The sequence below is a fragment of the Monodelphis domestica genome, chromosome 1 (assembly GCF_027887165.1).
Source record: "Monodelphis domestica isolate mMonDom1 chromosome 1, mMonDom1.pri, whole genome shotgun sequence".
NCBI classification, from domain to species: Eukaryota; Metazoa; Chordata; class Mammalia; order Didelphimorphia; family Didelphidae; genus Monodelphis; species Monodelphis domestica.
The window spans coordinates 47,548,104-47,569,892 of NC_077227.1; the positions used below are offsets into that span (position 1 = coordinate 47,548,104).

General features: G+C 45.6%; 1 protein-coding gene across 1 annotated transcript in view; it reads right to left on the reverse strand.

The window, feature by feature from the left end:
• INSYN1 (inhibitory synaptic factor 1) overlaps window positions 1-20,265 on the reverse strand; it is a 57,994-nt gene extending 37,729 nt beyond the window's left edge. The window contains exon 1 of the mRNA XM_001365354.4: window positions 17,761-20,265. Coding sequence (XP_001365391.1) covers window positions 17,761-17,922 — 162 coding nt within the window. The 5' untranslated portion in view covers window positions 17,923-20,265. The remainder of the gene's footprint in view (window positions 1-17,760) is intronic.
• Window positions 20,266-21,789: the final 1,524 nt, after the last annotated feature.

Below are 21,789 nucleotides of genomic sequence, written 5' to 3' on the forward strand. Positions count from 1 at the left end.
GTAGCCCATAGAAGAGAGACAACTCATCCACTGTCACACAGTATGGGAAAGGCAGGACCAGTGCTACAGTCTAGGTCTCCTGACTCCTGGGACCTTCAATGCTCTTAACAAGATCTACAGTCATTCTCACCAGAAACCCTTGCTTCATCTAGGACTTTTGAGGCAGCTGGATCGAAGGGATGACTAAGAGTTATTTGCACTATAGGGAATGAGAATGGGATTAGTATTTGAAAGGAAGGCTGAGGTCCATGAGAAGTACTTCTCTCTACTTCCCATCTGCTTTTCCTTTGAGAGGCCAACAATCATAATCACACATTTTTAGAGCCAGGCAAAGTCTGAGAGGTCAACTAGATCCTGCTTCACCAAAAATTCCTTCATATCTGGAATTCCCAATCTAGAGGTGGATGAATCTTGGAGATCATCTAAGAGAAGCCTCTTATTTTATAGCTGTGGACATTCAGATATAAGCAGGTTAAGTGCCTTGCTTTAGGTCACACAAGTAGAATTTTAGCCCAGGTCCTCTGCTTCTAGAGACAGCATCTTTCCCACTGTACCATGCTGCTTCCCTCTCCATTCCTCCTGCAATTGACCATAGTCTAGGTCTTCCTTAACTCAGGAAAACCTCTGCAGATAATCTAATTGGCCTTTACCCCTCACAGCTTCATTCTTCATGGCTGTCAGACCAGCTCTCTAAAACACCACTTTCAACACATCAATCTTCTATTCAAAAACCTTAAGTAGCTCCCTATTGCTTATTACTACAATCCAAACTTAGCCTGGCATTCAAAGCCCACCATAGTCAGGTCTTGGTCAAATGTTAGTGCTCACCAAAGATATTCCCATGAATTCTATTCAGGCCAATTTCTTTGCTGATCCCAGTGCTCATTCTAACCATTTCCTCTTGTACATTACTGTTGAGGGTATCGCCATCTTCTCAGTCCCTTTGGCTTAACCATGGTGGCATTGGGAGCTTCTTATTCATGCTCACCACACATATCAAATATGGTGTTATGTCTTGTCATTTCTACCTTCAGAACATTCCCAGTACAGCCCCCTACTGCCTCCTGTTGGATCTACTGCAATAGCCTTCTAGCTCATCTCCCTTCTTCAAAGCTTTTTACATTCTAGGTTTTCTAGTTAGTTGCCAAAAATCTCCCTAAATCTACAATCTGACTACAGTATCTCTTTACTTGATCATCTCCAGTAGCACCCTATTACCTCTAGGATCAGATATAGGATCTTCCCCTTGGTTTTCAAAGCCCTTCATAACCAGGACACTTTCTACATATCCAGGCTTAAACTCAGCTCCCTTCTCTATACTTTATGACCCAGTGATACTGGCCTCCTCACCAAATAAACTCTATCTCCCAACTCTGCTTTTTCCCTGGTGGTCTCTCATGACTGCTCTCTCTCCTCAATTCCACCTGATTACTAGTTTCCTTCAAAACTGATCTCAAATCTCACCAAATCTCACCTACTTTCAGGAGGCCTTTCTATTCATCCTTCCTATACCAATTCTCATGCCTAATACTTTCCTTCTTTGATTACTTCCTTTACTCTGTCTGTCTGTCTGTCTATCTATCCTTCTATCTATCTATCTATCTATCTATCTATCTATCTATCTATCTATCTATCTATCATCTATCCTTCTATCTATCTATCTATCTATCTATCTATCTATCTATCTATCTATCTATCTATCTTTCTATCCATCTCTCTCTCTTTCTCTCTCTCTCTCTCTCTCTCTCTCTCTCTCTCTCTCTCTCTTCCATGTAAATGTTTGCATGTTGTCTATTAGAATGTGAGCTCCTTGAGGGAAGGGGCCATATGTTTGCCTTTTCTTTCATCCCCAGGACTTTGCACAGTGCCTGTTACAATGTAAGTGTTTTAAAAAATGTATGTTGAGATATTTACTCATGATATGTCTCTACTTGCAACCTCTCCCTTCTATTTCTCCAATTCTTCTCCATTTTTCAGGCTTACATAATTCTATAACTCCTCTAAGAAGCCTCTCAATTATTCCAGATGAAATTGATATCCTCCTTTGCTTTCCTATAGCTCTATACTCTGGTTGCTTGTATGCTAATCAAGCACATTATAGAGGGTTTTGTTTTGTGTTTCTTGGGCTTGGTCTCCACAACAAGGCTATGTCTTTCCTCCTGTATCTTTTGCATGTTGTTTTCCTCCATTAGAATGTGAGCTCGTTAGGGGCAGCTGGGTAGCTCAATGGATTGAGAGCCAGACCTAGAAATGGAAGATCCTAGGTTCAAATTTGACCTCAGACACTTCCTAGCTGGGCAAGTCACTTAACCCCCATTGCCTAGCCCTTCTCACTCTTCTCCCTTGGAACAACATGCAGTATTGATTCTAAGACAGAAGATAAGTGCTTTTTTAAAAAAAAAGAATGTAAGCTCCTTGAAGCCATAGAACAGAGCTGAGCACAGCATTTGTTAGTCTTAACTGATGGAGTCAGAATTCTTGGGTAAAATCTGGCTTCAAAAATTTGTTGGGTGTGTGGCCCTGGGTAAGTCACTTAACTTCTATCTACCTCACTCTCCTCATATGTTAAATGGAGATAGTAATAACATTTAACCTACAGGATTGGGATTAAATGAGAGAATTTTTATAAAGCCCAACACAGTTTCTGGCATAAATTAGGCACCTTTTCCCTTTCTTCCAAATTTACAACTAGACTATGTTTTCCCTTCAGCCTCCTGCAATATTTAGACCAGGACTGGATACTCACAGAAGATAGTAGAGTTTTAGTGCAAAGATTGGTTTTGAGCCAGAAGAGCCAGGGTTCAAATCCTAGGATTGCCACATATTACCAGCATAACCTTGAGTAAGTTGCTTCTTCCCTTAGGGCCTCAGTTTCCTCATTGATATATTATCTATTCATGAAGGAGTTAGATTTTATGATCTTTGAGCCCTAAATTCAATGAACCTTTGTATTGTTGATTATGAATGGAGGTTTCCATGGAGAAACATGCCACTGTTCAGGGTGCTGATATTACTACCTGTTCAAGACAAAGGAGAATAAACAGTTCTATCTGAAGGTACTGAGGTAAACCAACATTTATATGGTTGCAAAGCATTATTATAAGATTTCTTTAATTTATCTCCACAATGACCTCATGAGCTAGCATCTAAAGGTATTCTGATCCCTATTTCATAGATGGGAAAACTGAGCCTCAAATAAATGAAGTGACTATGGCAAAAATGTCAGAGAGATTTGAAGTCAGGACTTTCCTGACTTCAAGTCCAGAGCTTTGTTGACTGTCTTCCAAAGGGATTCAACTCAATTCATCACTTCTTCAAGTATAATACAGCAGCATGTGTTAGAGGGAGGCATCGAACCCAAGTCCTGTGAATCCATGGCCAGCTCTCTAGCCTCCATATCACACAGCCTCTCTGGAAACTGTCCTTGCCCCCTAGAAATTTATATTCTACAGATTGGATCATCCCCTTCTGTCCTAGCCAAATCTGGGTGCCTGGGAACAGAAATACCGAAATCTCTAATTATTGAAAAGTTAATGGAATTTAAGCTACTCTGACAGTGGAGTCAGGAACTATCTCCATTTTACAGATAGAAAAGCTAAGATACAGAGGACTGAAGGGTCTTATCAATTAGGGAATCCCATTCCTACACTAGGAAAGTGACAAACTGACCTGTTCAGCTTTGGATGTCATCTTGTCTAATTCCTAATTGTCTAATAAGGGTAACCTTAGCTGGAGAGCTTAAACAAAGTTTCTGTATTGGGTCAAGAAAGGCTCCATTATGAGAAAGTCTGAACTGCTGGAGTGGAGACAGGGACTCTTGATATCATGCCCAGTATTTCTCATAGCTGGACTTTGGTTTCTCCATCTGCAAAATATTTGGAGTGGATAGAGCTGTCCTCAGAGTCAGAAAGGTCTGAGTTCAAGTCCTTCCTCAGAGATATGATGGTTGTGTGACCTTAGGCAAATGGCTTAAACTCTAAGAGCCCCCATGTGACTCTATAGGAGTATCGATTAGGAGCAGATATTTATCTGGTGACAGAAATGTGGGCTCAGGAGGTGTACTTCCACTTAACCCCCACAAGGCACCAGCTTCACCATGCTATGGACTTGAAAGCATGGGATGGCACAGAGCAGCTCAGAGAAATAAGAACCCATTTATAGGATTGTCTGACCCATTTGAAAAGGACTGCCAGATGCTATGGCTCTAAATTAAGCAGGATGTAGTATCTTATGCAAAAAAAAATATGGCATGAATATTTGACCAGGTAAAAGGGCTGGCAGCCACTAACTTCCCCTGGAAAGTCTAGGAGGCACAGAAGTACATATCTATAGTCTCTACTACTTGGGAGGCTAAGGCTGATGGATCTCTTGAGCTCAGGAGTTCTGAGCAGCAGTGAACTAAGCTGCTAGGGTATCCATACTAAATGTGACATGAACAGAATGAGTTCCTGGAACTGAGGACTACCACGTTGCCTAATGAAAGGTGAACAGACCCAAGTTAGAAATGGAACAGGTCCAAACTTTTATGTTGATCAGTAATGGGATTGGCTAGAATAGTCCTGTACTTCTAGCCTAGATGGGATAAGGAGACTTAGTTCTTAAGAAAAAGGCTATGGAGCAAGGTTGGTCTTCTTCTTTTTTTTTTTAAACCCTTACCTTCCGTCTTGGAGTCAATACTGTGTATTGGTTCCAAGGCAGAAGAGTGGTAAGAGCTAGGCAATGGGGGTCAAGTGACTTGCCCAGGGTCACACAGCTGGGAAGTGTCTGAGGCCAGATTTGAACCTAGGACCTCCTATCTCTAGGCCTAGCTCTCAATCCACTGAGCTACCCAGCTGCCCCCTTGGTTGGTCTTATTCTTAAATGGAATAGGCAGTTGCCTACTTGGTATGCTATAAGGACTTTTAGGGAGGAACCCTCCCTAGAAGTATCTCCATCCCCTTCTCTCACATTACTTGAAATTTGTCCATTAGTATTCTTGTGAATTTAGTATCTCTCTACATGTACCTCTTATTCTGAAACCTGTTCCAAAGGGGAGCACCCTTGGTCTCTCCCACGGCAAGAAGAATAAGGTTGTTAGAGCCTCCCTTCCAGAGGGTCCTAAACTCCCAGAGAGGGTCCTAAGCTCCTAGAGAGAGGATGGAGGGAAATAAAAGGAGGGAAGGGTGTTAGCAACAGACTTTGATATTGAAGAGATTTAGGTAGGGACCCTAAGCAGCCAAGTGTATTTACAGTTAATTGTAAATGTCCTCAGAATCCTGGGGAAGCCCAGGGTCTGTTGACACTGAATCTGTAGCTCTCCTCCACTTGGGATGCGAATGTGGCTGCACACTGAGGCTGCACCAAGAGGGAGAAAGAAGCCCAGATTTATATTGGTAAAACTACAACTAAATGAAGGAGGGGGTGTTGGGAGTGAGTAGGCCAGGGATGAAGGATGCAGCTGACATTAGGAAGAGACCTGGCTCATGGCATCCCTTCTCTATGCATGCTATTCTATGCCTGCACTCCAATTTCACCTTTCAGCTCCAGATTCCCTGGGGCCAGTACTCCCACTTTCTCCCTGGTGGCTTCTGCTCCCTTGAAGCTAAGGAAGCAAAACATGTGTCCCTCCCTTCTGGAGGCTTCCAACAGGCTTCGGGGAGCAGTGACCCCTGCATCCATCTCCCTCCAGCTGCTCTGCAGCCCCTTCCTACCTCACCTGACAAAGCATTTCTCTCCTCTGCCTCCCTTTCCTCTTGCCTCTCTGGCTCCGTGGGCAGCTGGGTTATGTAATTGGGGAACTGCATTATTTATGACCGATGATTATTTTTTAATTCTGTGATTATGTTATTTATTATCTTTCTGGGATGGGGGGGGGCAGGGTGACGAGAGAGCCGTGATTCATGGTTTCCATTCGGCCACTCTGACTAATTGGCCAGAGTAGTTGGGTGAATCCGCCTGGATGAGGAGATGAAGGGGGGAAAGGAGAAGAAGGCAAAGGAAGGGAGGGGGAGAATCAACTTTGTTATTGCTGAGCTGCGGATGATGGAGCTGACCCACTTTGGCACAGACTCTGCGGTCCCTAGCGCCTCCCCAGCTCAAATCACGCCTTCTGCCTGGACACATTTATCTAACACTCACACTCTAGGTGGCTTTCCCAGCTTTGCTTCACACACTGCTCAGCAGGGATGTGATGGCATAGTCTGACTGGCAAAGATCCGCTGCCACCGCTGCCGCTGCTCTCTCCGGCCCTGTGAACACCTGGCTAGTGCCTCGGCTTCCACACCAGCCAGTGCCCCCCAGCCCCCACCTCCACTCCCTCTCTCTATCCTCCATGGGACTCTCCTGTCAAGGGTGGCCTCTGGGAACTCATCCTGGGGTTGAAAGGTAACTGGAGGGAAGTCACTTGCTTAGAGCCAGTGTGGAGGTGGAGGAAACACTGCAATCAAATCCAGGATTCCTCGGTGCCTTAGCTGATAGTGTGCCCCTTGCCCTGAGGAACCTCATAGTCTAGATGGGGAGACAACTCACATGCAAATGCTTAGGGCGGGCGCAGTGCAAAAGCAGATGACCAAGAACTGGAATACTTAGCTCAGGCGCTCAGGGCTCTGTGGACTTAGAGAAGGGGAAGGGCATCATGGGCTCCATGGAGGCAGCAGAATGTAAGCTGGACCCTGAAAGGCAGGTGAGATCTGGAAAGGGGGAGAGGAGGAGGGAAGGAGAGACCCTTGGAAAACCTTAAGGAACCATGTCAATCTTCAAATGATTATGGTTCTACAGGGCGTGCATGGGGAAGAAGCGACTACACAGCAGGGAGATGGACAAATAATCCAACTAGCAAAGTTTGGCTGCCGATGTTCTCTCTGTCTCTGGGAATACCTGGTGGGTGTCTCAGCTTTTACATTGGCAAATTCAAAAAATGCATGTGTGTATATGTGTGTGTGTGTGTGTGTGTGTGTGAGAGAGAGAGAGAGAGAGAGAGAGAGACAGAGACAGAGAGAGACAGAGAGAAAAGAGAGATGTGTGTGTGAGAGACAGTGACAGAGACAGAGACACACACAGAGATATGTGTGTGAGAGACATACACACACATATAGAATTAAGATAAAACAAAGATTAGAATAGAGAATGAATTTTAGGAGGAAGGGCTGAGAGTCAAGATGCTCAAAGGTGGAGGTGAGAATCAGTAAAATGACTAAAAAAGTCAAGGATTGGATCTATGATTTCATTGGCATAGGAAATTCCCAAAGGAGAAAACTCCCTCTACCAAGGTAGATCACCACCTTTTCTATAACTTAACAGCTTACTTGAGAAAGAGAATAAATTTCTATAGATAATAGGAGTTAAGTGACTTGCCCAGGGTCACACAGTTAGGAAATGTCTGAGGCCAGGTTTGAACCCAGGACTTCTTGTCTCTGGGCCTGACTCTCAATCCACTCAGCCACCCAGCTGCCCCCAGTACTGTTAATTCTTATCCTTTTTTTTTTTTAAGTAAATGAGTAATAGAGACTCACAAAGGCTCATGGGCTTGCCCAGAGTTATAAGTTGTTAAGTGTCTGAGGAAGGATTTGAATCTAAGTCTCTCTAACTTAAAGTTTAGCACTCTAACCAATAAGGGATGATGCTGAGATTAGTAGTGCCTAATGGGAAGACAGCTTACTGTCCACGCTGAATTGGGCTACATAAGATGATTGAGTGATGTTGTCAGGTCTGTTCCTTGACATGGAACAAGACCAGGTAGATGGAAGTGAGAATGGAATTGAGCTGCTGGTTCCCTCCTATGCATTTGAAGGCTTGGGTAACATTAAGGTCTGACATTTACCATTGATTATCAAAATACTAGTCCAAAGTCTTCTAGAAAGTCAGCTCAGAATCAATCCCACCTGATGCATTCTCAGCCTCAGATTTCAAGGGCATGGTGAAAAGACAAATGGCTTTGGAGTTGAAAAAGATGAATGGGAGTCGTAGCTCTGACTAAATAATTATGTGTAACTTAGTTTTCCCATCTGTAAAATGGGGATATAATATTTGCATTAATTAACCCACATAGCTGTTGTGAGGAAAGTGTTTTAGAAACCTGAAAGTTGTTATAGAAATGTGAATCATTTTTTATTAAAATTTCTTTTCCATTTCTTGCCATCCAACCAATGTCACCCCTGAGGGTTGGACAATAGGCTCTACCAGTTTCCTTGGACATAGCAACTTCAAAACTGCCTGGAATTTTCTCATCTCACCTTTCCAACTATTCATGGCCCTTCCTCTCTCCTTCAAAATTCAGTCCCAAACTCACTTCCTCCAGGAAAACCTTTGTGATCAAACCTTCACCTCCTCTAATCACTCCCTGAAATAGATATGGACTCGTGACCTCTGCATACTGGCTATCAGGACTGGAATGATCCAGCCTTCACATTTTTCAGAGGAGTAAACTAAGGCACAGAGGGGAGTCACTTATTCAAGGTATTACAGATGATATAGACAAGTCTCCTGATACCCAGTTCTATTCTCTAGGTTATGTAAAGGGTCTATTTCATGGGTAAGGCATCTCACCAAGGGTTTTGCAAAGCAGTGAATACACAATGTCCTACATGAACTTTCTCCTCATGAACATCAGCTTAGGGTGCTGGAGTTCTATGGGATCTTATGAACCCCAAAGGAAGACTCACTAGTTAAATCAGGAAAGAGAATCAAGAAAGTTCAGAGGCTAATTGGTCCAGGCCATACATATGCTGGAATCTCCTCCAAGACATATGCAACCCTTGACCATCCAGCCTCCCCTTCTCTAGGTTTTGACAGTCTAGGACTTGAATATACACTGAATTTTCTGGGTTATGAGTTTTGTCTCCCGGAGCAGAATGAGGTGCCCAACGATAATGACTCCATTTTTAGCATCTCTTCTCTAGCAACAGTCACCAGGCTGGACACACAACAACCTCAATGGTAATGCATTGATTTAATTTTTACACAAGAAACTCCAGAAATTCAGTGCTATATGTAGGGTGCTGTTCTTGTCCTGGTGACACAGAAACACCATTGTCAACCATTAGGAATTCTCTGAGCTCAACCTCTGGCCAAGTGTTGGCTCAAATGAGAATTTAATAAACATGTGTGTAATAATATAATATTGTTGAACAGAGAGACTCAGGGAGAATAACTTAGTATTTGCCTTTGTTGATACCCCCAAGACTTAGCACAGTGCCCACAACTTAATAAATGCTTGTTGATTGACTGACAGATCACACAGGAACAAGAGGTCTACAGAGATGGTCCTGCCACATAGCCCTATTGTTTTACCCTCTACCACAGATCAGCCACTCTGGAATAATGGACCAGCTGAAACATGGGCCTTCAAAGGGATTTCCCTACTTTTATATGCTGTCTTCAGGTGGGCTCAGGATGAGAGAGGGGCTGGTACCCTCCCTGGAAGCCACTACTGCATTCCTGTCCCACAAATCAGCAGCCTTGCTTTCCTGATTGTGATCAATCATGACAAAATGGAAACATTCATGCCTGAACATGAGCTAAAGGTGACGAGATTTCTAAGAAGCACCCCAACAGGCTTGGTTTTACAGAGGGCAGGAGTCATGCTTTTCCATTTAATGTTCACCTTCCCTCTCCACACACATTTGTAATACTGAGATTGCCTTCCTCATCATAGGTGCTGATAGTGACCCATATATACCTTTATTTCATCAGAATCTTGCCCTGTTTCCCATTTGTTCTCTTGGCATTCTCCTGTTTTTCTTCCCATTTCACAGAAGGGAAAGCTGAGGCCAAGAGAGGATCTTTGAAAATGAGAATGTTCTGATGGAATGGGAAGAAACGTTGGAAAATTCTCTTCCCCTGACTCCCCCCCCCCACCTCAAGACACCTATCCCTCTCCCCTCTCTACTTCCTCCTCTCACCTACACAAGAAGACAAAGCCCCTTAGGACTTTCTCTGCAGTGCCTCCAGGGCAAAAGAGATACAGGTCTGAGTTGACAGTTTCTCAAAAGCACACATCAAAGGAAGCTCTATTGGCTAGCAGCTATTCTTCAGGGTTGGCCTTTTCTGGTCTCAGAAGTCTTCCTCCCCTACCTCTATCTTCATCACTGGGCCCCAGGGTTTCTCAGCAATATGCCTTGGCCACCTTGCTCTAGCAAGGGTATATTCAAAGACACAGAAATGGGTCTGGTCTTGGGTTCAAAGACTTCTAGAGCTAGAAGCAAATTTCAGAGATCAATTGGTTTGGCTGTGTCATTTAACAGTTGGAAAAGTTCTTGAATCTAAGACCCAGACTCAGCTCAGGACTGTGAATGTCCCAGATAGACCCAGAGTGTGGGTTGGAACTTCCCCAACATCACACAGAATTAGGGGAAGAGTTAGGTTCTTCTGATTTCCAGTACAGTACTTCCTTTCCACCTTGACTTCAACCTTCATTTAAGCCCGCCATCTTGGAACCTTCAAGGGTGAAAAGCTATAGAAAATTTCCTACCAACTCTGCCTTTCTTCTGGCCCTGCTTGGTCATGGAAGAAAAGGAGTTTTGAAGGCCTGTTCCTCCCTCTATCAGCAATTGCCATCAGCACTAGGCAGCATTACTATCTGGTAGACTCCCATTGCCTTAGAAACCTGCCAAAGATTCTGGTAGAGGCACATGGGATAAAAAAGAGGGACTTGGTTCCCTCTGTCCCTGTTTTCCATTCAAGCACTTGGACAGGCAATCCAAGTGTTCTTAGAATGCCTTCATTCTCAGCTTCTCTCTCCCCCTAGTCAGCTCTTGGTGCCAGTTTGCTTTTCTCCTGGAGCTTCTTAAATATCTGGAAATTTCCTTTCTTTTCTGATTCTTGGACTCACCTTTTGGTCCAGGGACCCTAAATGAGAATTGTTGGCAAAGTGGCAAAGTGGCTTTGGGAAGCCCTTCATCCAGGGATGGATGACCTCAGACATGGTTGGTTTAGGTGGGCATCTACATGTGAGCTAATAAAATGAGAACCCCATGCCTTTCCTGAATGTCTATCATTAGGACTTTGTTTGCTACTATGTCCAGAAGACCCCCTTAAAATGAAAAGATCTCACCAGGAAGCCAAAAGCCAGTACCATCCTTTCTAGTCAAGCCCTCTTGACTCCTGCCCTGTGTTTTTCACCTTCTCACATCTGCTTATACTTCTCCCTGTCCCTTATAAACCTTAGAGAATGTTTGCATTCTCCCTTTTACTAGCTGAATTCCAATCCAGTCTTTAAAACTCAATTTCCAACAGCCAAATTGAATGACTTGATGTTCCCAGTCTGGTTCCTTCCTTCTACCATCCCTAGGCTGCTCCCTCTCTTAGATCAATTTATTGTTCAGGTCAAGGGCTGCTTTCTCCATTTGGATCTATGAAGAGAAGTTAGTACTTCCTTCACAATGACTGTTTAATACTTTAGCTTTGCATATTTATTTATTTGCATTGGACCTCTCCTCCCTAACTCCAGCAGAATATAAGTTCCTTGAGGGCAAGAGCCTTTTTCATTTCTGTTTTTACATTCCAGCACCTGGGCTGCCAGCATAAGCACAGTGCCTGGCAGATAAATGCTTGTTAAAATTAAATTGAATAAAAAATTTCATGTCCTTTAGAAAGTCTTCTCTCTTCCTTCTGGTCAACAATCATTTTCCCATTCAGCTCTCACAGAGAATGTTGCTTTATAATCACTGATTATTTGTTACTGATTTCTTTTTTTCCAAACAGATGTGTGATTTTACAGGGAAGGAAACTTGCAGTGAGGAACTTCCCCTTACTTGGGCTGATCAGCACCTTATAAACCTTAGAGAGTCATCTAAGGGACAATGAGGGTCTTGCTCACAGTCACACAGCCAGTCTGGGTCAGAGGCTGGACTTGCAGTTAGGTCTTCCTATGGATAAAGCACTGGGCCTGGAATTAGAAAGAACTGTTCACATCCATGGACTAGCTACGTGTGACTCTAGGAAAGCTAATGTTTGCATCACTTTCCTCATCTGAAAATGGGGATAATAATAGCACTTACTTCCCAGAGTTTTAAAGATCAAATGAGATAATAATTGTAAAGTACTTAGCATAGTTTCCAGCATTTAGTGAGCAACATATAAATATTGTGATATTGTTATTATTATTATTATTATTGATCTCCCCGGCCTCTAGGCCAGTGATAGTGAGCCTTTTAGAGGGGCAGGTGATGTGAGAAATGTCCTCAGGTGAAGGAGAGGGGAACAGCCCAGCCCTGTTTCCTTCTGGCTTTCTAGTAATGAACTCTGGCAAACTCTGTTCTGGGGTCATGGTACACATGCACACAGAGAGGGCTCTGAGTGCCCCCTCTGGCACACATGCCATAGGTTCACCACCATAGCTCTATGCTATGTTGCCTCACAAGGCATATATACAGAAGCTACAGGTACATTTCCTATCCTTCTATTTGACTATGAGCTCCATGAGGGCAGAGATCTTGTCATCTAAATTTTGCATCTTTCTCTGAGCCTAGTATAGTTCTCTACAACTAAAAGGCTCTTTTGCTATGTTTATTGGATTAAATAGAATCTCATTAGCTCACTGTCACCCTGGAGTAATATAGATTAGTGGGAAGAGTAATGTGGATTACTGGGAAATCAGTATATCCCATTTCTACTTTAGGCTCTGCCATTCATTCTCTATGTGACTAACTTCAAAGAGGGTGAAGACCCTCTTTTGTCCTCACTTTCCCCATTTTTCAAATCCAGATTGGGACTCAATGATTTCTGAGGTACCTTTTAGCTCATGGCATGCTTTGCAGACATTACCATGCTGTGGAAATGTTAGCTGCTATTATGATTTCTAGAAGTTCTTAACTCAGACCTAGCTCAGGACTGTGAAATGGTCCCAGGTGGACCCAAGTGATTACTGGTTATTCCTGAGAGCTTTGGTGCTTGGTAGAGAGGATGGAGAGGGATGAAGGGAAAAGAGGTCTTCAGGGAGAGACAATGACCAGATCACTTGCCACTAATAGTGTCTTTTGGATTATGAATTTGAGAAACACCAGATCAGACCTGTTTCCTTCTATCTGTCAAGCTGCCCCAGGGACTCTGTAGCAAGCTCTGTAGGGGGCTCTGTAGAGCAATCCCTTCTTTCTAACCCTGCTGTGTTGTGGTGTGTGTGTGTGTGTGTGTGTGTGTGTGTGTGTGTGTGTGTGTGTGTGTGTATGTGTTTGTTATTTTTTCATTTCTTTCTTTCTTTTTAATGGCAGAGGGTAGGGGCAGAGACAGAGATGTTCTATATTTCCACCCACTTCACTGATACAGTCTGGTGCCCAGAGCCCTAAGCTGAGAAGCAGGATTTAGAGGAAACCACATGCTTTCCAAAGTTTACCAATAGCCCCAGAACCTGGAGCACCAAGAACAAATCAATATTGACCAGCCTTGGCTCAAAGACAATAGGTTTGGAGGTGTGGATTGCCAGGATTTCTTGAAGCGATGGGCTTGATAGAACCCCAGGAGGAGAGCAACACAAATGAAATTGATTTAACACCAAGGCACAGACTAAAAGAATTGCATTTATTCCAACTCATACCTGAACAAAAATTCCCCCTATTGGAACCTAACAAATGGTCACTCAATTCATTCTACCAACAGAGATCTCTAATGGTTAGATCATTTTCCTTGCATCAAACCTAAATTTTCTTCTCTGATCTCCTACCCATTTTCCCTCAGAAAGTGAGAGTGTACTCCTAATTCTGTTTATTGGGCCAAACAGACCCAATCACATCCTTCTTTTTTATGGTATCCCTACAAATACTTGAAAATAGCTACCATATTCTTCTTAAGTCTTCTCTTTTTCAGGCCAAACATTCCTAGATCCTTCAACCAATCAACCAATATGACTTCCGGCATATTCTCAAGTCTACTCATCATGCTAATTTTCTTCCTCTGGACACACTAGTTTGCCATTGACTTTCCTACAATAAAGGGTCCAGAACTGAACACAGTCCTTTAGTTGTGGTCCAGTAAAAGTTTCCCCATCCACTGAGTAGGTTCCCTCCTCATGAGAAGTCTTCAAACAAAGGATATAAGGAAGGAAAAAAGAATGGACTAAATACCTATCTGCCTGGGACTGTGCTAAGTACTTTACAAATATCTCAATTGAACCTTAAAATGATCCTGGAAGGCAAGTGTTCTCCCCATTTTACAGATGGGGAAAATGAGGAAGGCAGAGTCACACAATTAGTAAGTGTCTTGGTTTGGATTTAAACTCAGGCCCAATGCCCTAATTCATTGTACCAACTAGTTACCTCCAAAGGGTAAATATGATAGAGAGAGGATTCTTTTTTTGACTAACATTTTATTTATTTCCCCAATGATACACAATAATAATTTCTAACATATAACCTTCCAAATGTAAGGTCCAAATTCTTATAGAGAGGATTCTTGCTTAAGAATAGGTTAGACCTGGATATCTCTGAGATCACCATTAATACTGAGGTTATTTGATTCGGTGTCCCTCTATTTGAGAAATTCTTGATCCAAGCAGAAAGAGAACCCTGTGAGACATCCTGAATCCTCTTCTTTCTCTATACTCTCTGGGTAATCTTACCAGTTCCCATGATTCCAATTATAATCTCTATGCAGATATTTCCAAATCTACATATCCATCCTTCACCACTCTCTTGAGTTTCCTTCTGGATATCTCCACCTCAGTATATCCATAGGGATCTCAAACTCAACATGTCTGAAACAGAATTCATTATCTGTCCTTCTATACCCAGGCTACCTCTTAATTTCCCTATTCCTGTAAAAGACACCAACATCCTTTGTGCTCATGTTTGTAACCTAGAATTAACTATGACTTTTTACTCTCCCTCACTGCCACCTCAAGACTTCAGTGTTACCCTCTACTTCTCACCCATACTCACCCTACATAACAAATCTGTGGCTTCTGTCTTTATTCCTCTCATAAATTCTTTGCTACTGCTGCTAATCTGGCACAAGAACTCATAACCTTCACAAACTAGCCCATTCCCATCTTTCTAGTTTTGCTAATATTGTATCCCCTCCATGTATTCTACAATGCAGTAACACCAGATCTTTTGATCTTCTTGTTCATACCACGCATGGCATTCTTTGCCTATTTTACTGGCTATTCCCATGCCTAAAATACTCTCCCTCCTCTCTTCTGTCTTTTGGCTTTTTTCAAGACTCAGCTTAAATCCCACCTTCTCCTGGAGGTCTTTCTAGCTCTCCTCTACTGCTAGTACCTTTATTCTGAGATTATCTACTACTGCTCTTCATACTACTTATATGCTGTTGTTCAGTCATTTCAGTTGTATCCAATGCTTTGTGGCTCCATTTGAGCTTTTCTTGGTAAAGATACTGGAGTGGTTTGCCATTTCCTTCCCTAGCTCATTTTACAAATGAAGAACCTGAAGCAGAGTTAAATGACTTGCTCATACAGCTAGTAAGTTTCTGAGGCTAGATTTGAACTCAGGTTTTCCTCCAGGCCCTGTGTTCTATCCACTGTGCCACCTCTATGTACATAATTATTCTTATGTTATTTCTATTAGAATGTCAGTTCCTTGAGGTCAGGGACTATACATATATTTTTAAATATTTTTATTTTTATGCCCAGCACTTTGTATAGTGCCTGGCACATAGTAAATGCTTAGTATGTGTTTTCCAAGTGATAGACCACATCCCCTCTATGCAATCATTTACTGAATCTTGCCAATTCCACTTCTCCAACATCTGTCATATTTTCCCTTTTCTTTCCATTCATACCCGCACCACCCCAGTTCAAGTCCTTTTCATAGCTCACCTGGACTATTGCAATACCTCCTAAACAGTCTTCCTGCATTCAGCCTCTCCCCTTATTCAATCCAACCTCTATACAGCTGTCAAATGGGTATTCCTAGAACACTACTTTAACGTTAGTTAAAGGAGAAAGTCTTAGGGTCAAAGGCAAAGATGCTCCGGATCGATTCCAAGGTACCGGAATCCCCAGGAAGCTGAAATGGGTGCTCCACAATGTCTAATGTCCACAGCTAGATCCTTCACTTCATCGTTTCAAAGTTTCCATTTGAGTAGCCCATGCACTCATGCCCATTTCTCTCCTTCCTCAGAAAGTGGCATCTCTTTCATCCTTCTAATGCCAGTCTGTGGGACTGTCAGACTTGGGAAACTGCAGAAAGGACTGCCAGGAACCATCATTCTAGCACAATTAATGTCTCTCCACTTCAGGGACCCTGGATACACGGACCTTATATTTGCTTAAAACCCACCTGGCCCTGCAGAAATGTCACCCTGGGGGCAAATCCAGCAAACTACTAGGAACTAATAACTAGGGAAGAGGGGGTCATGCATTTTGAGGCTTCAATGCTGCCCAGGGGCAGGGCCAAGGACATAGGCATTTCATTTCCATTAAGATGCTGGAAGAAGAAATTAAATCCAACACACACACACACACACACACACACACACACACACACACACACACACACACACCAGCTCTTTGCTCACTCTGTTTTGCATCGACATCCAGTCCCACTGTTACTCAAAAAACATACCAGGCTCCTTTGCCCTTCATGTCAGTTTTTCTGACTGTCCCCTCCTTTTTAATTCCCCTGCATCTTTGATTCTAGAAGCAATGGAGATGGGGGAATAGGGAGGGTTCAACTCATATGCCATATAATGATATAGTTTATCTGGGCCGATTGCCCTGGGGCAGTTCCTCCTAAAGGGACAGTGAGCAGGGACACTTTTAAGGTCTGTCCCAATAGACCCTGTTCTCAGTCTTTTAAGGCCCCTCAAACCCCTCAGACCCCAATCTGAAAGTGGGACGGGATGGCTCATCTTTTGGGAAGGGGTGAAATTGATTTATCTGGGGCCTTAAAGTGAGATTTCCTCTATCCAGAACCCTATCAGTAGGGTATTGTTAGCCACAATTAGACTGGCAGAGATTCGTCTATCATAGAGAGGAGAGGGATCTCATAGGTTATTTATTCCAGCCTTCTCCCATTTGACAAATGGGAAACTGAGGTCCAGAGGGAAAGTTACTCACACAAAGTCATTTGGATACCAAGTGGCAGAGTTGAGATTCAAATTCAATTTCTTGATTCTAATTAGAGAAAGTGGCCTTTCCCTTCTACATTACAAAGTCAAACTGTGTTTCTGGCATTATAGATGGAGTGTGTTGAGCTGTCTACTTTTTGGCATGTTGTCTCCTGTGATCAATGGCACACATGTGTAAGACACTGACTAGGGATGAGGGGGAAGATTAAGGGGAGGTCAGTCTGGAGCCAGGCAATAGTAATTTTTTTACCCTCTTTTTAAACATTATCAACTCCTTGGGTAAAAAAGATTACAAAGCTGGCCTCATTGGTGCTGGGTTGTAACTGGTGGGCAATAAGATTTTGAAAGAGTTAACTTATCACCCCAAAGTGAATGAAAGATTGCCTCCTCTGAGATCAGGCTAATAGAACATAGGTAGAATTGCAATGAACAGCCCTTATAGAAGTCAGCATTCTTCTTCCCTTCTTCTTCCCATCCCACCCCAGAAAGGAAGGCTTTTTTGAGAAAGGAAAGTCAGTATGAGACATTGATGCTAATTGTGGCTTAGAAGCCATCTCTGTCACAATTTATAATCATGTGCACACACTTTCTTCGTATTGAGTTAAACTGAAGAGTAAAAAGAAATTAAATGAAAAAAAAAAAAGGTTGAGATTACTTTCCTGATGAGAACCAGTAGCCCATCAGCCCCTTTCCCCCACTTTGACCACTGGGTCCTTTCCAGACACAGCCTAGCCCTCTGACATGCTCTGCTCCACTGCTTACCTCCCTTAGCTCTTTGGCCACCTCCTTGAGCTCCTGCAGGATGCCCTCCAGCTGCCCGATGACCATTTTCATTCGCCTCCGGATTCGCTCTCTCTCACCACCACCACCACCACTGGGGTTGTCACTGGCCTGCCCGTGGTCCTGGGCACTCCGGATGTTCATGCTTCACCACGCTGCCACGGGCCTGTCCATGCTGCTCTCCCTGGGCCTCACACTGCCACTGCCTCCTTGGAGCCCCTCTCAGCCAGGGAGATCTCCACATCTTAACGGCACCCCCCCCCCCAGCTGCCCCAGCCCCAGCCCACACCCACCTGATCTCAGCCCAGGCCCCGGCCCCTCTGTTCTTTATCCTCTTTCTCCCTTGGTCTGGGGGCTGCTCACCTGATGGGGCAGAGACCCCTGGAGGGAGGGGAATGAGGGCAGGAGACTGACTGATGGGGGCAGATCCAGTGGATTGAGGGGCAAAAGAAAGGGTTAAAAGTTTCAGCTTTGCAGCCCCCAAGATTCAACTGAGAACTACATGGAGCTAGAAGTCTGGTGCTTGGGCTTCGAGATGTGTGTGTCTGTGGGATGAATTCTCTTGTCCACTAGCTGAAGTGGTATCCCCCCACCCTCCAACTCCACCCTGGTTTGGACAGTTGCTGTCAGAGATGGGAAAGGGGAATGGTTCCTGGGGGATGGAAGGGAACAGGTTGTCCCCTGTGATGTCCTTGGGACCTGTGATGTATGTGAAGGGGTCACAACCACAACCCCCAAACTCCTAGTCTGTCCTAGACTGGGAGCAAAAGAGGGGGAAAGCAAGGGATGTCAGGATGGAGGGTTCCAGAGGCAGCAGGGCCTACCCTTCATCTTCTACACTGTTCTTAACAAGTAGGGTTTTCCAGAGGAGGGCAGAAATATGGATTATCCTGGAGTGAAAGAGGGGATCTCTGCACCAGGGCAAAAAATAGATAGGAGTTCTGGGGGCTTCCTGAACCTCCTTTTCTCTTCACCCTAGCCCCTCCAATGGTTTGGCTTGGAAGGGGAGGGGATTAGGATTGCCTTGGAAGGAAAGGAGACAAAGATTGGGAAAAGGGTATAGATAGAACTCTACTGCAAGGGGACCGGAGAGAGCAGAAGAGGGGGCCAAATGCTTTACAGGCTCAGAGGAAGAAGCTAGAGGGGGGACACCATACCATACCCCACTGCCCCACCTAGGCCTGGAGCCTAAGGAAGGGCCCCTTGGATTTTCAAATAGGCTGCCCTTCTACTCTTCTCCATCCCTCCCAGATAAGCTCCCCTCTCCCAACTCCCTTTTTCAGTAGTCTCTCCCCAGCCCTTAGGCCCTCCTTCCTGGGGGGCGGGAGGAGGAAGTCCCAAAGAGGACAGTCTTAACTCAGGGCCTGTCCCAACACCCCTTCCCCCGCAGGACTCACCAGCCAGGTCTGGGCGGCGCCAGAGCTGCCCTCAAAGTCAGGGCATGAGATGGGCCTGGTCCCCACTTCTGGGCACTGGCTGGAGGATTGGGGGAGGGGGATGGGAGAGGGAGGTCGAAGCTTCCCTAGCTAGGGTGGGTGTTCAAAGAGAGAGGAGCTGCCCGGACGAGTCCCCGAGTTTCTCTAAGCAGTGGACAACATCTGGCGCAGCTGGAAGGGGGAGGGGACGAAGAATTCCGTTCTCCAAGAAAGAAGGAGAGGAAAAAACAAACAAAAATACCCCAGCTTTCAAACCCAGTCTAGGGCTAGGAACGAGCCTCTCGGCCCCTGCCTTTCGGGCCCGGGAAAAACAAATCCCTTCAACGACCATCCCCTGCCCCAAACTGGAGCACTGGGTCCGGACATAGACTCAGGCGCGGGCAGCAGAGGGAGAAGAAGCGCGGGGCAAGCCGCGGGGCTGCTGGTGTCCGCAGGGAGTCAGCGGGAGCGCGGACCGCGGCGCGGGGCCGGGGCGCGAGGCCACAGGTGACCCGGACATCTCCTGCAGGGAACGGCAGGGGCGGCGGGGCCGGCGGGAAGCCCAGCAAGCGGCAGGCCAGTCCCGGGCGGAGGAGAGCCAAAGTCAGCAGGGAGCAAGCCTCTTGCGCTGCGCGGAATCCAGAATCCACCGAGAGGAGTGGGCAGCTGCGGGGATCAGGCGAGGCCGGCTCCGGAAGCTTGGTACCGGACCGTCAGCCCGTAGTCGCGGTGGGCGATCCGGGGCGCTCCCTGCGCCGTGGTGGGGCGGGGGCGCTGGGGGTCGCCGCGGTGTCCCATCCCCCTTCGGATCCGGCTGCACCGCGACGCACAGCTCCTTGGCACCAGGGGGGCGCCGGTTTAGCGTCCTCCTCCTCCCGGGGGCCGTCCGCGTCCTCCTCCTCTAGCCGGGCTCAGCGGGCTGCGGGGCGCGGGTGGGGGCGGGGAGGGGGTGGGAGCGAGCTTGGACCCAGGCGGGGGTGGGGGTGGGGGGGCGCACCCCGGCGCGCGCGCGCACACACACACAAACACACTTAGCGCACACACACAGAGCATACACAGCACACACACATAAACACACACACTCAACACACACAGCACAAACACGCGCGCACCCGAACACGCGCACAGACACACATAAAACACAACACAACACACACACACACACACACACACACACACACACACACACACACACTGCGAGCCCTGAGCTGCGTGGAGCTGGGGCCCTAGAGAGGTGCCCAGCGAAGGAGGGAGCCCCGTTGGGGTTTTTGTAGTCTCCTCTTAGGGTTTTAACTCCTCAACACCCTTAGGTTATCAGCAGAGCCGAGCTGGGCAGCTCTGGGTGCTTGGGTCCCCAGCCCATCCGCAAGGGAAGCCAGCCATGGGGCTGCGGGAACGGGAGCTCGCTTCTCCTTCCACAGGGACAGCGGGGCAGTGCCTTTTCCAAATCCAGAGAAGGAGGAGGAGGATTGGAGAGCAGAAAGGATCCTCCCCAAGCACCTCGGGGCCTCTCGGGCCACGGACCGCTGTTTTCCCTGTCCCTCGATTCTGGGGGGACGGGCACGGAACCGCGGTGTCAGGGAGCCGGCTTGGCAGGCGGGCGGGCGGGCGGGCGGGCGGCTCTGCCTCCTGCTAGACTGGCAGCTCTGGGCGATGGCTCAGCTAAAGGCAGCCCAGCCTCTTTGCACTGTCAGAGAAGGGGGCCGGGCCGAGCCAAGCGGGGAGCCTTTAAAGCGACACACACTGCTTCTGACCCCCGGTTTCCTTCCCACCGGGTGAGCGGCGGGTAGGAGGAAGGGAGGAAGGGAGGCCCTTTGTAGCCAATCTGATAAAATAATTGGAGAAGTAGTCTTAATGGATTCTAATGGATTCATCAGTTCTCTTTCTTGCAGGTAACCGTCTGAATTTTAACTGGGGCCTTTTTGGAGACAATTCCCGAAGGAAGGAATTGTCAGAAGTAGAATTATGGACGTGGTAGGGGGTTTTGCATAAGCGTATTCCTCCTATCCACAATCACACCAACTTAGTAGCATCATCCAGATATCATGATGCTTGACAGCAAGGAGAATTTGCTCTAGTAGGAGCTGGCAACCACATCAAAAACTGGGGAAATAGAGAATGTAACTTTCTGAAGAACTGTATTTATTTCATTTAATTTATGGAGAGGCAAAGTGGTCCTGTGGATAGAGAGCTGGCCATGGTGCTAAGGAAGGCCTGGGACAGAGTTGCCCCCTTCTGACAGATACCGGCCATTCGAGATGAAAAAGAAACTTCCACTCCTGGTATTCTAAATAATTCTCTCAAACCAGGAGTTTTTACGGTGTGTGTTACAGACCCTTCTGGAAGTCTAATGAAGTCAATGGACCCCTTCCCAGAATAATGCTTTTGAATGTATAAAATGAAAAAATGTTCACTGTGTTTAAACCTGGTTAAGGACTTCTGTAGACTAAGACTAAAAATTATTTTAAAAGTGCCAATCTCCATTATGAAAAAGTTTCCTTGTTTGTTAGTCCCTTATCTCAGTAAAGTTCTAGGTCAAGTCTCTGGTTTATTTATCAAGTTATTTATATGTATTTAATTTATAAAAATTGAAGGC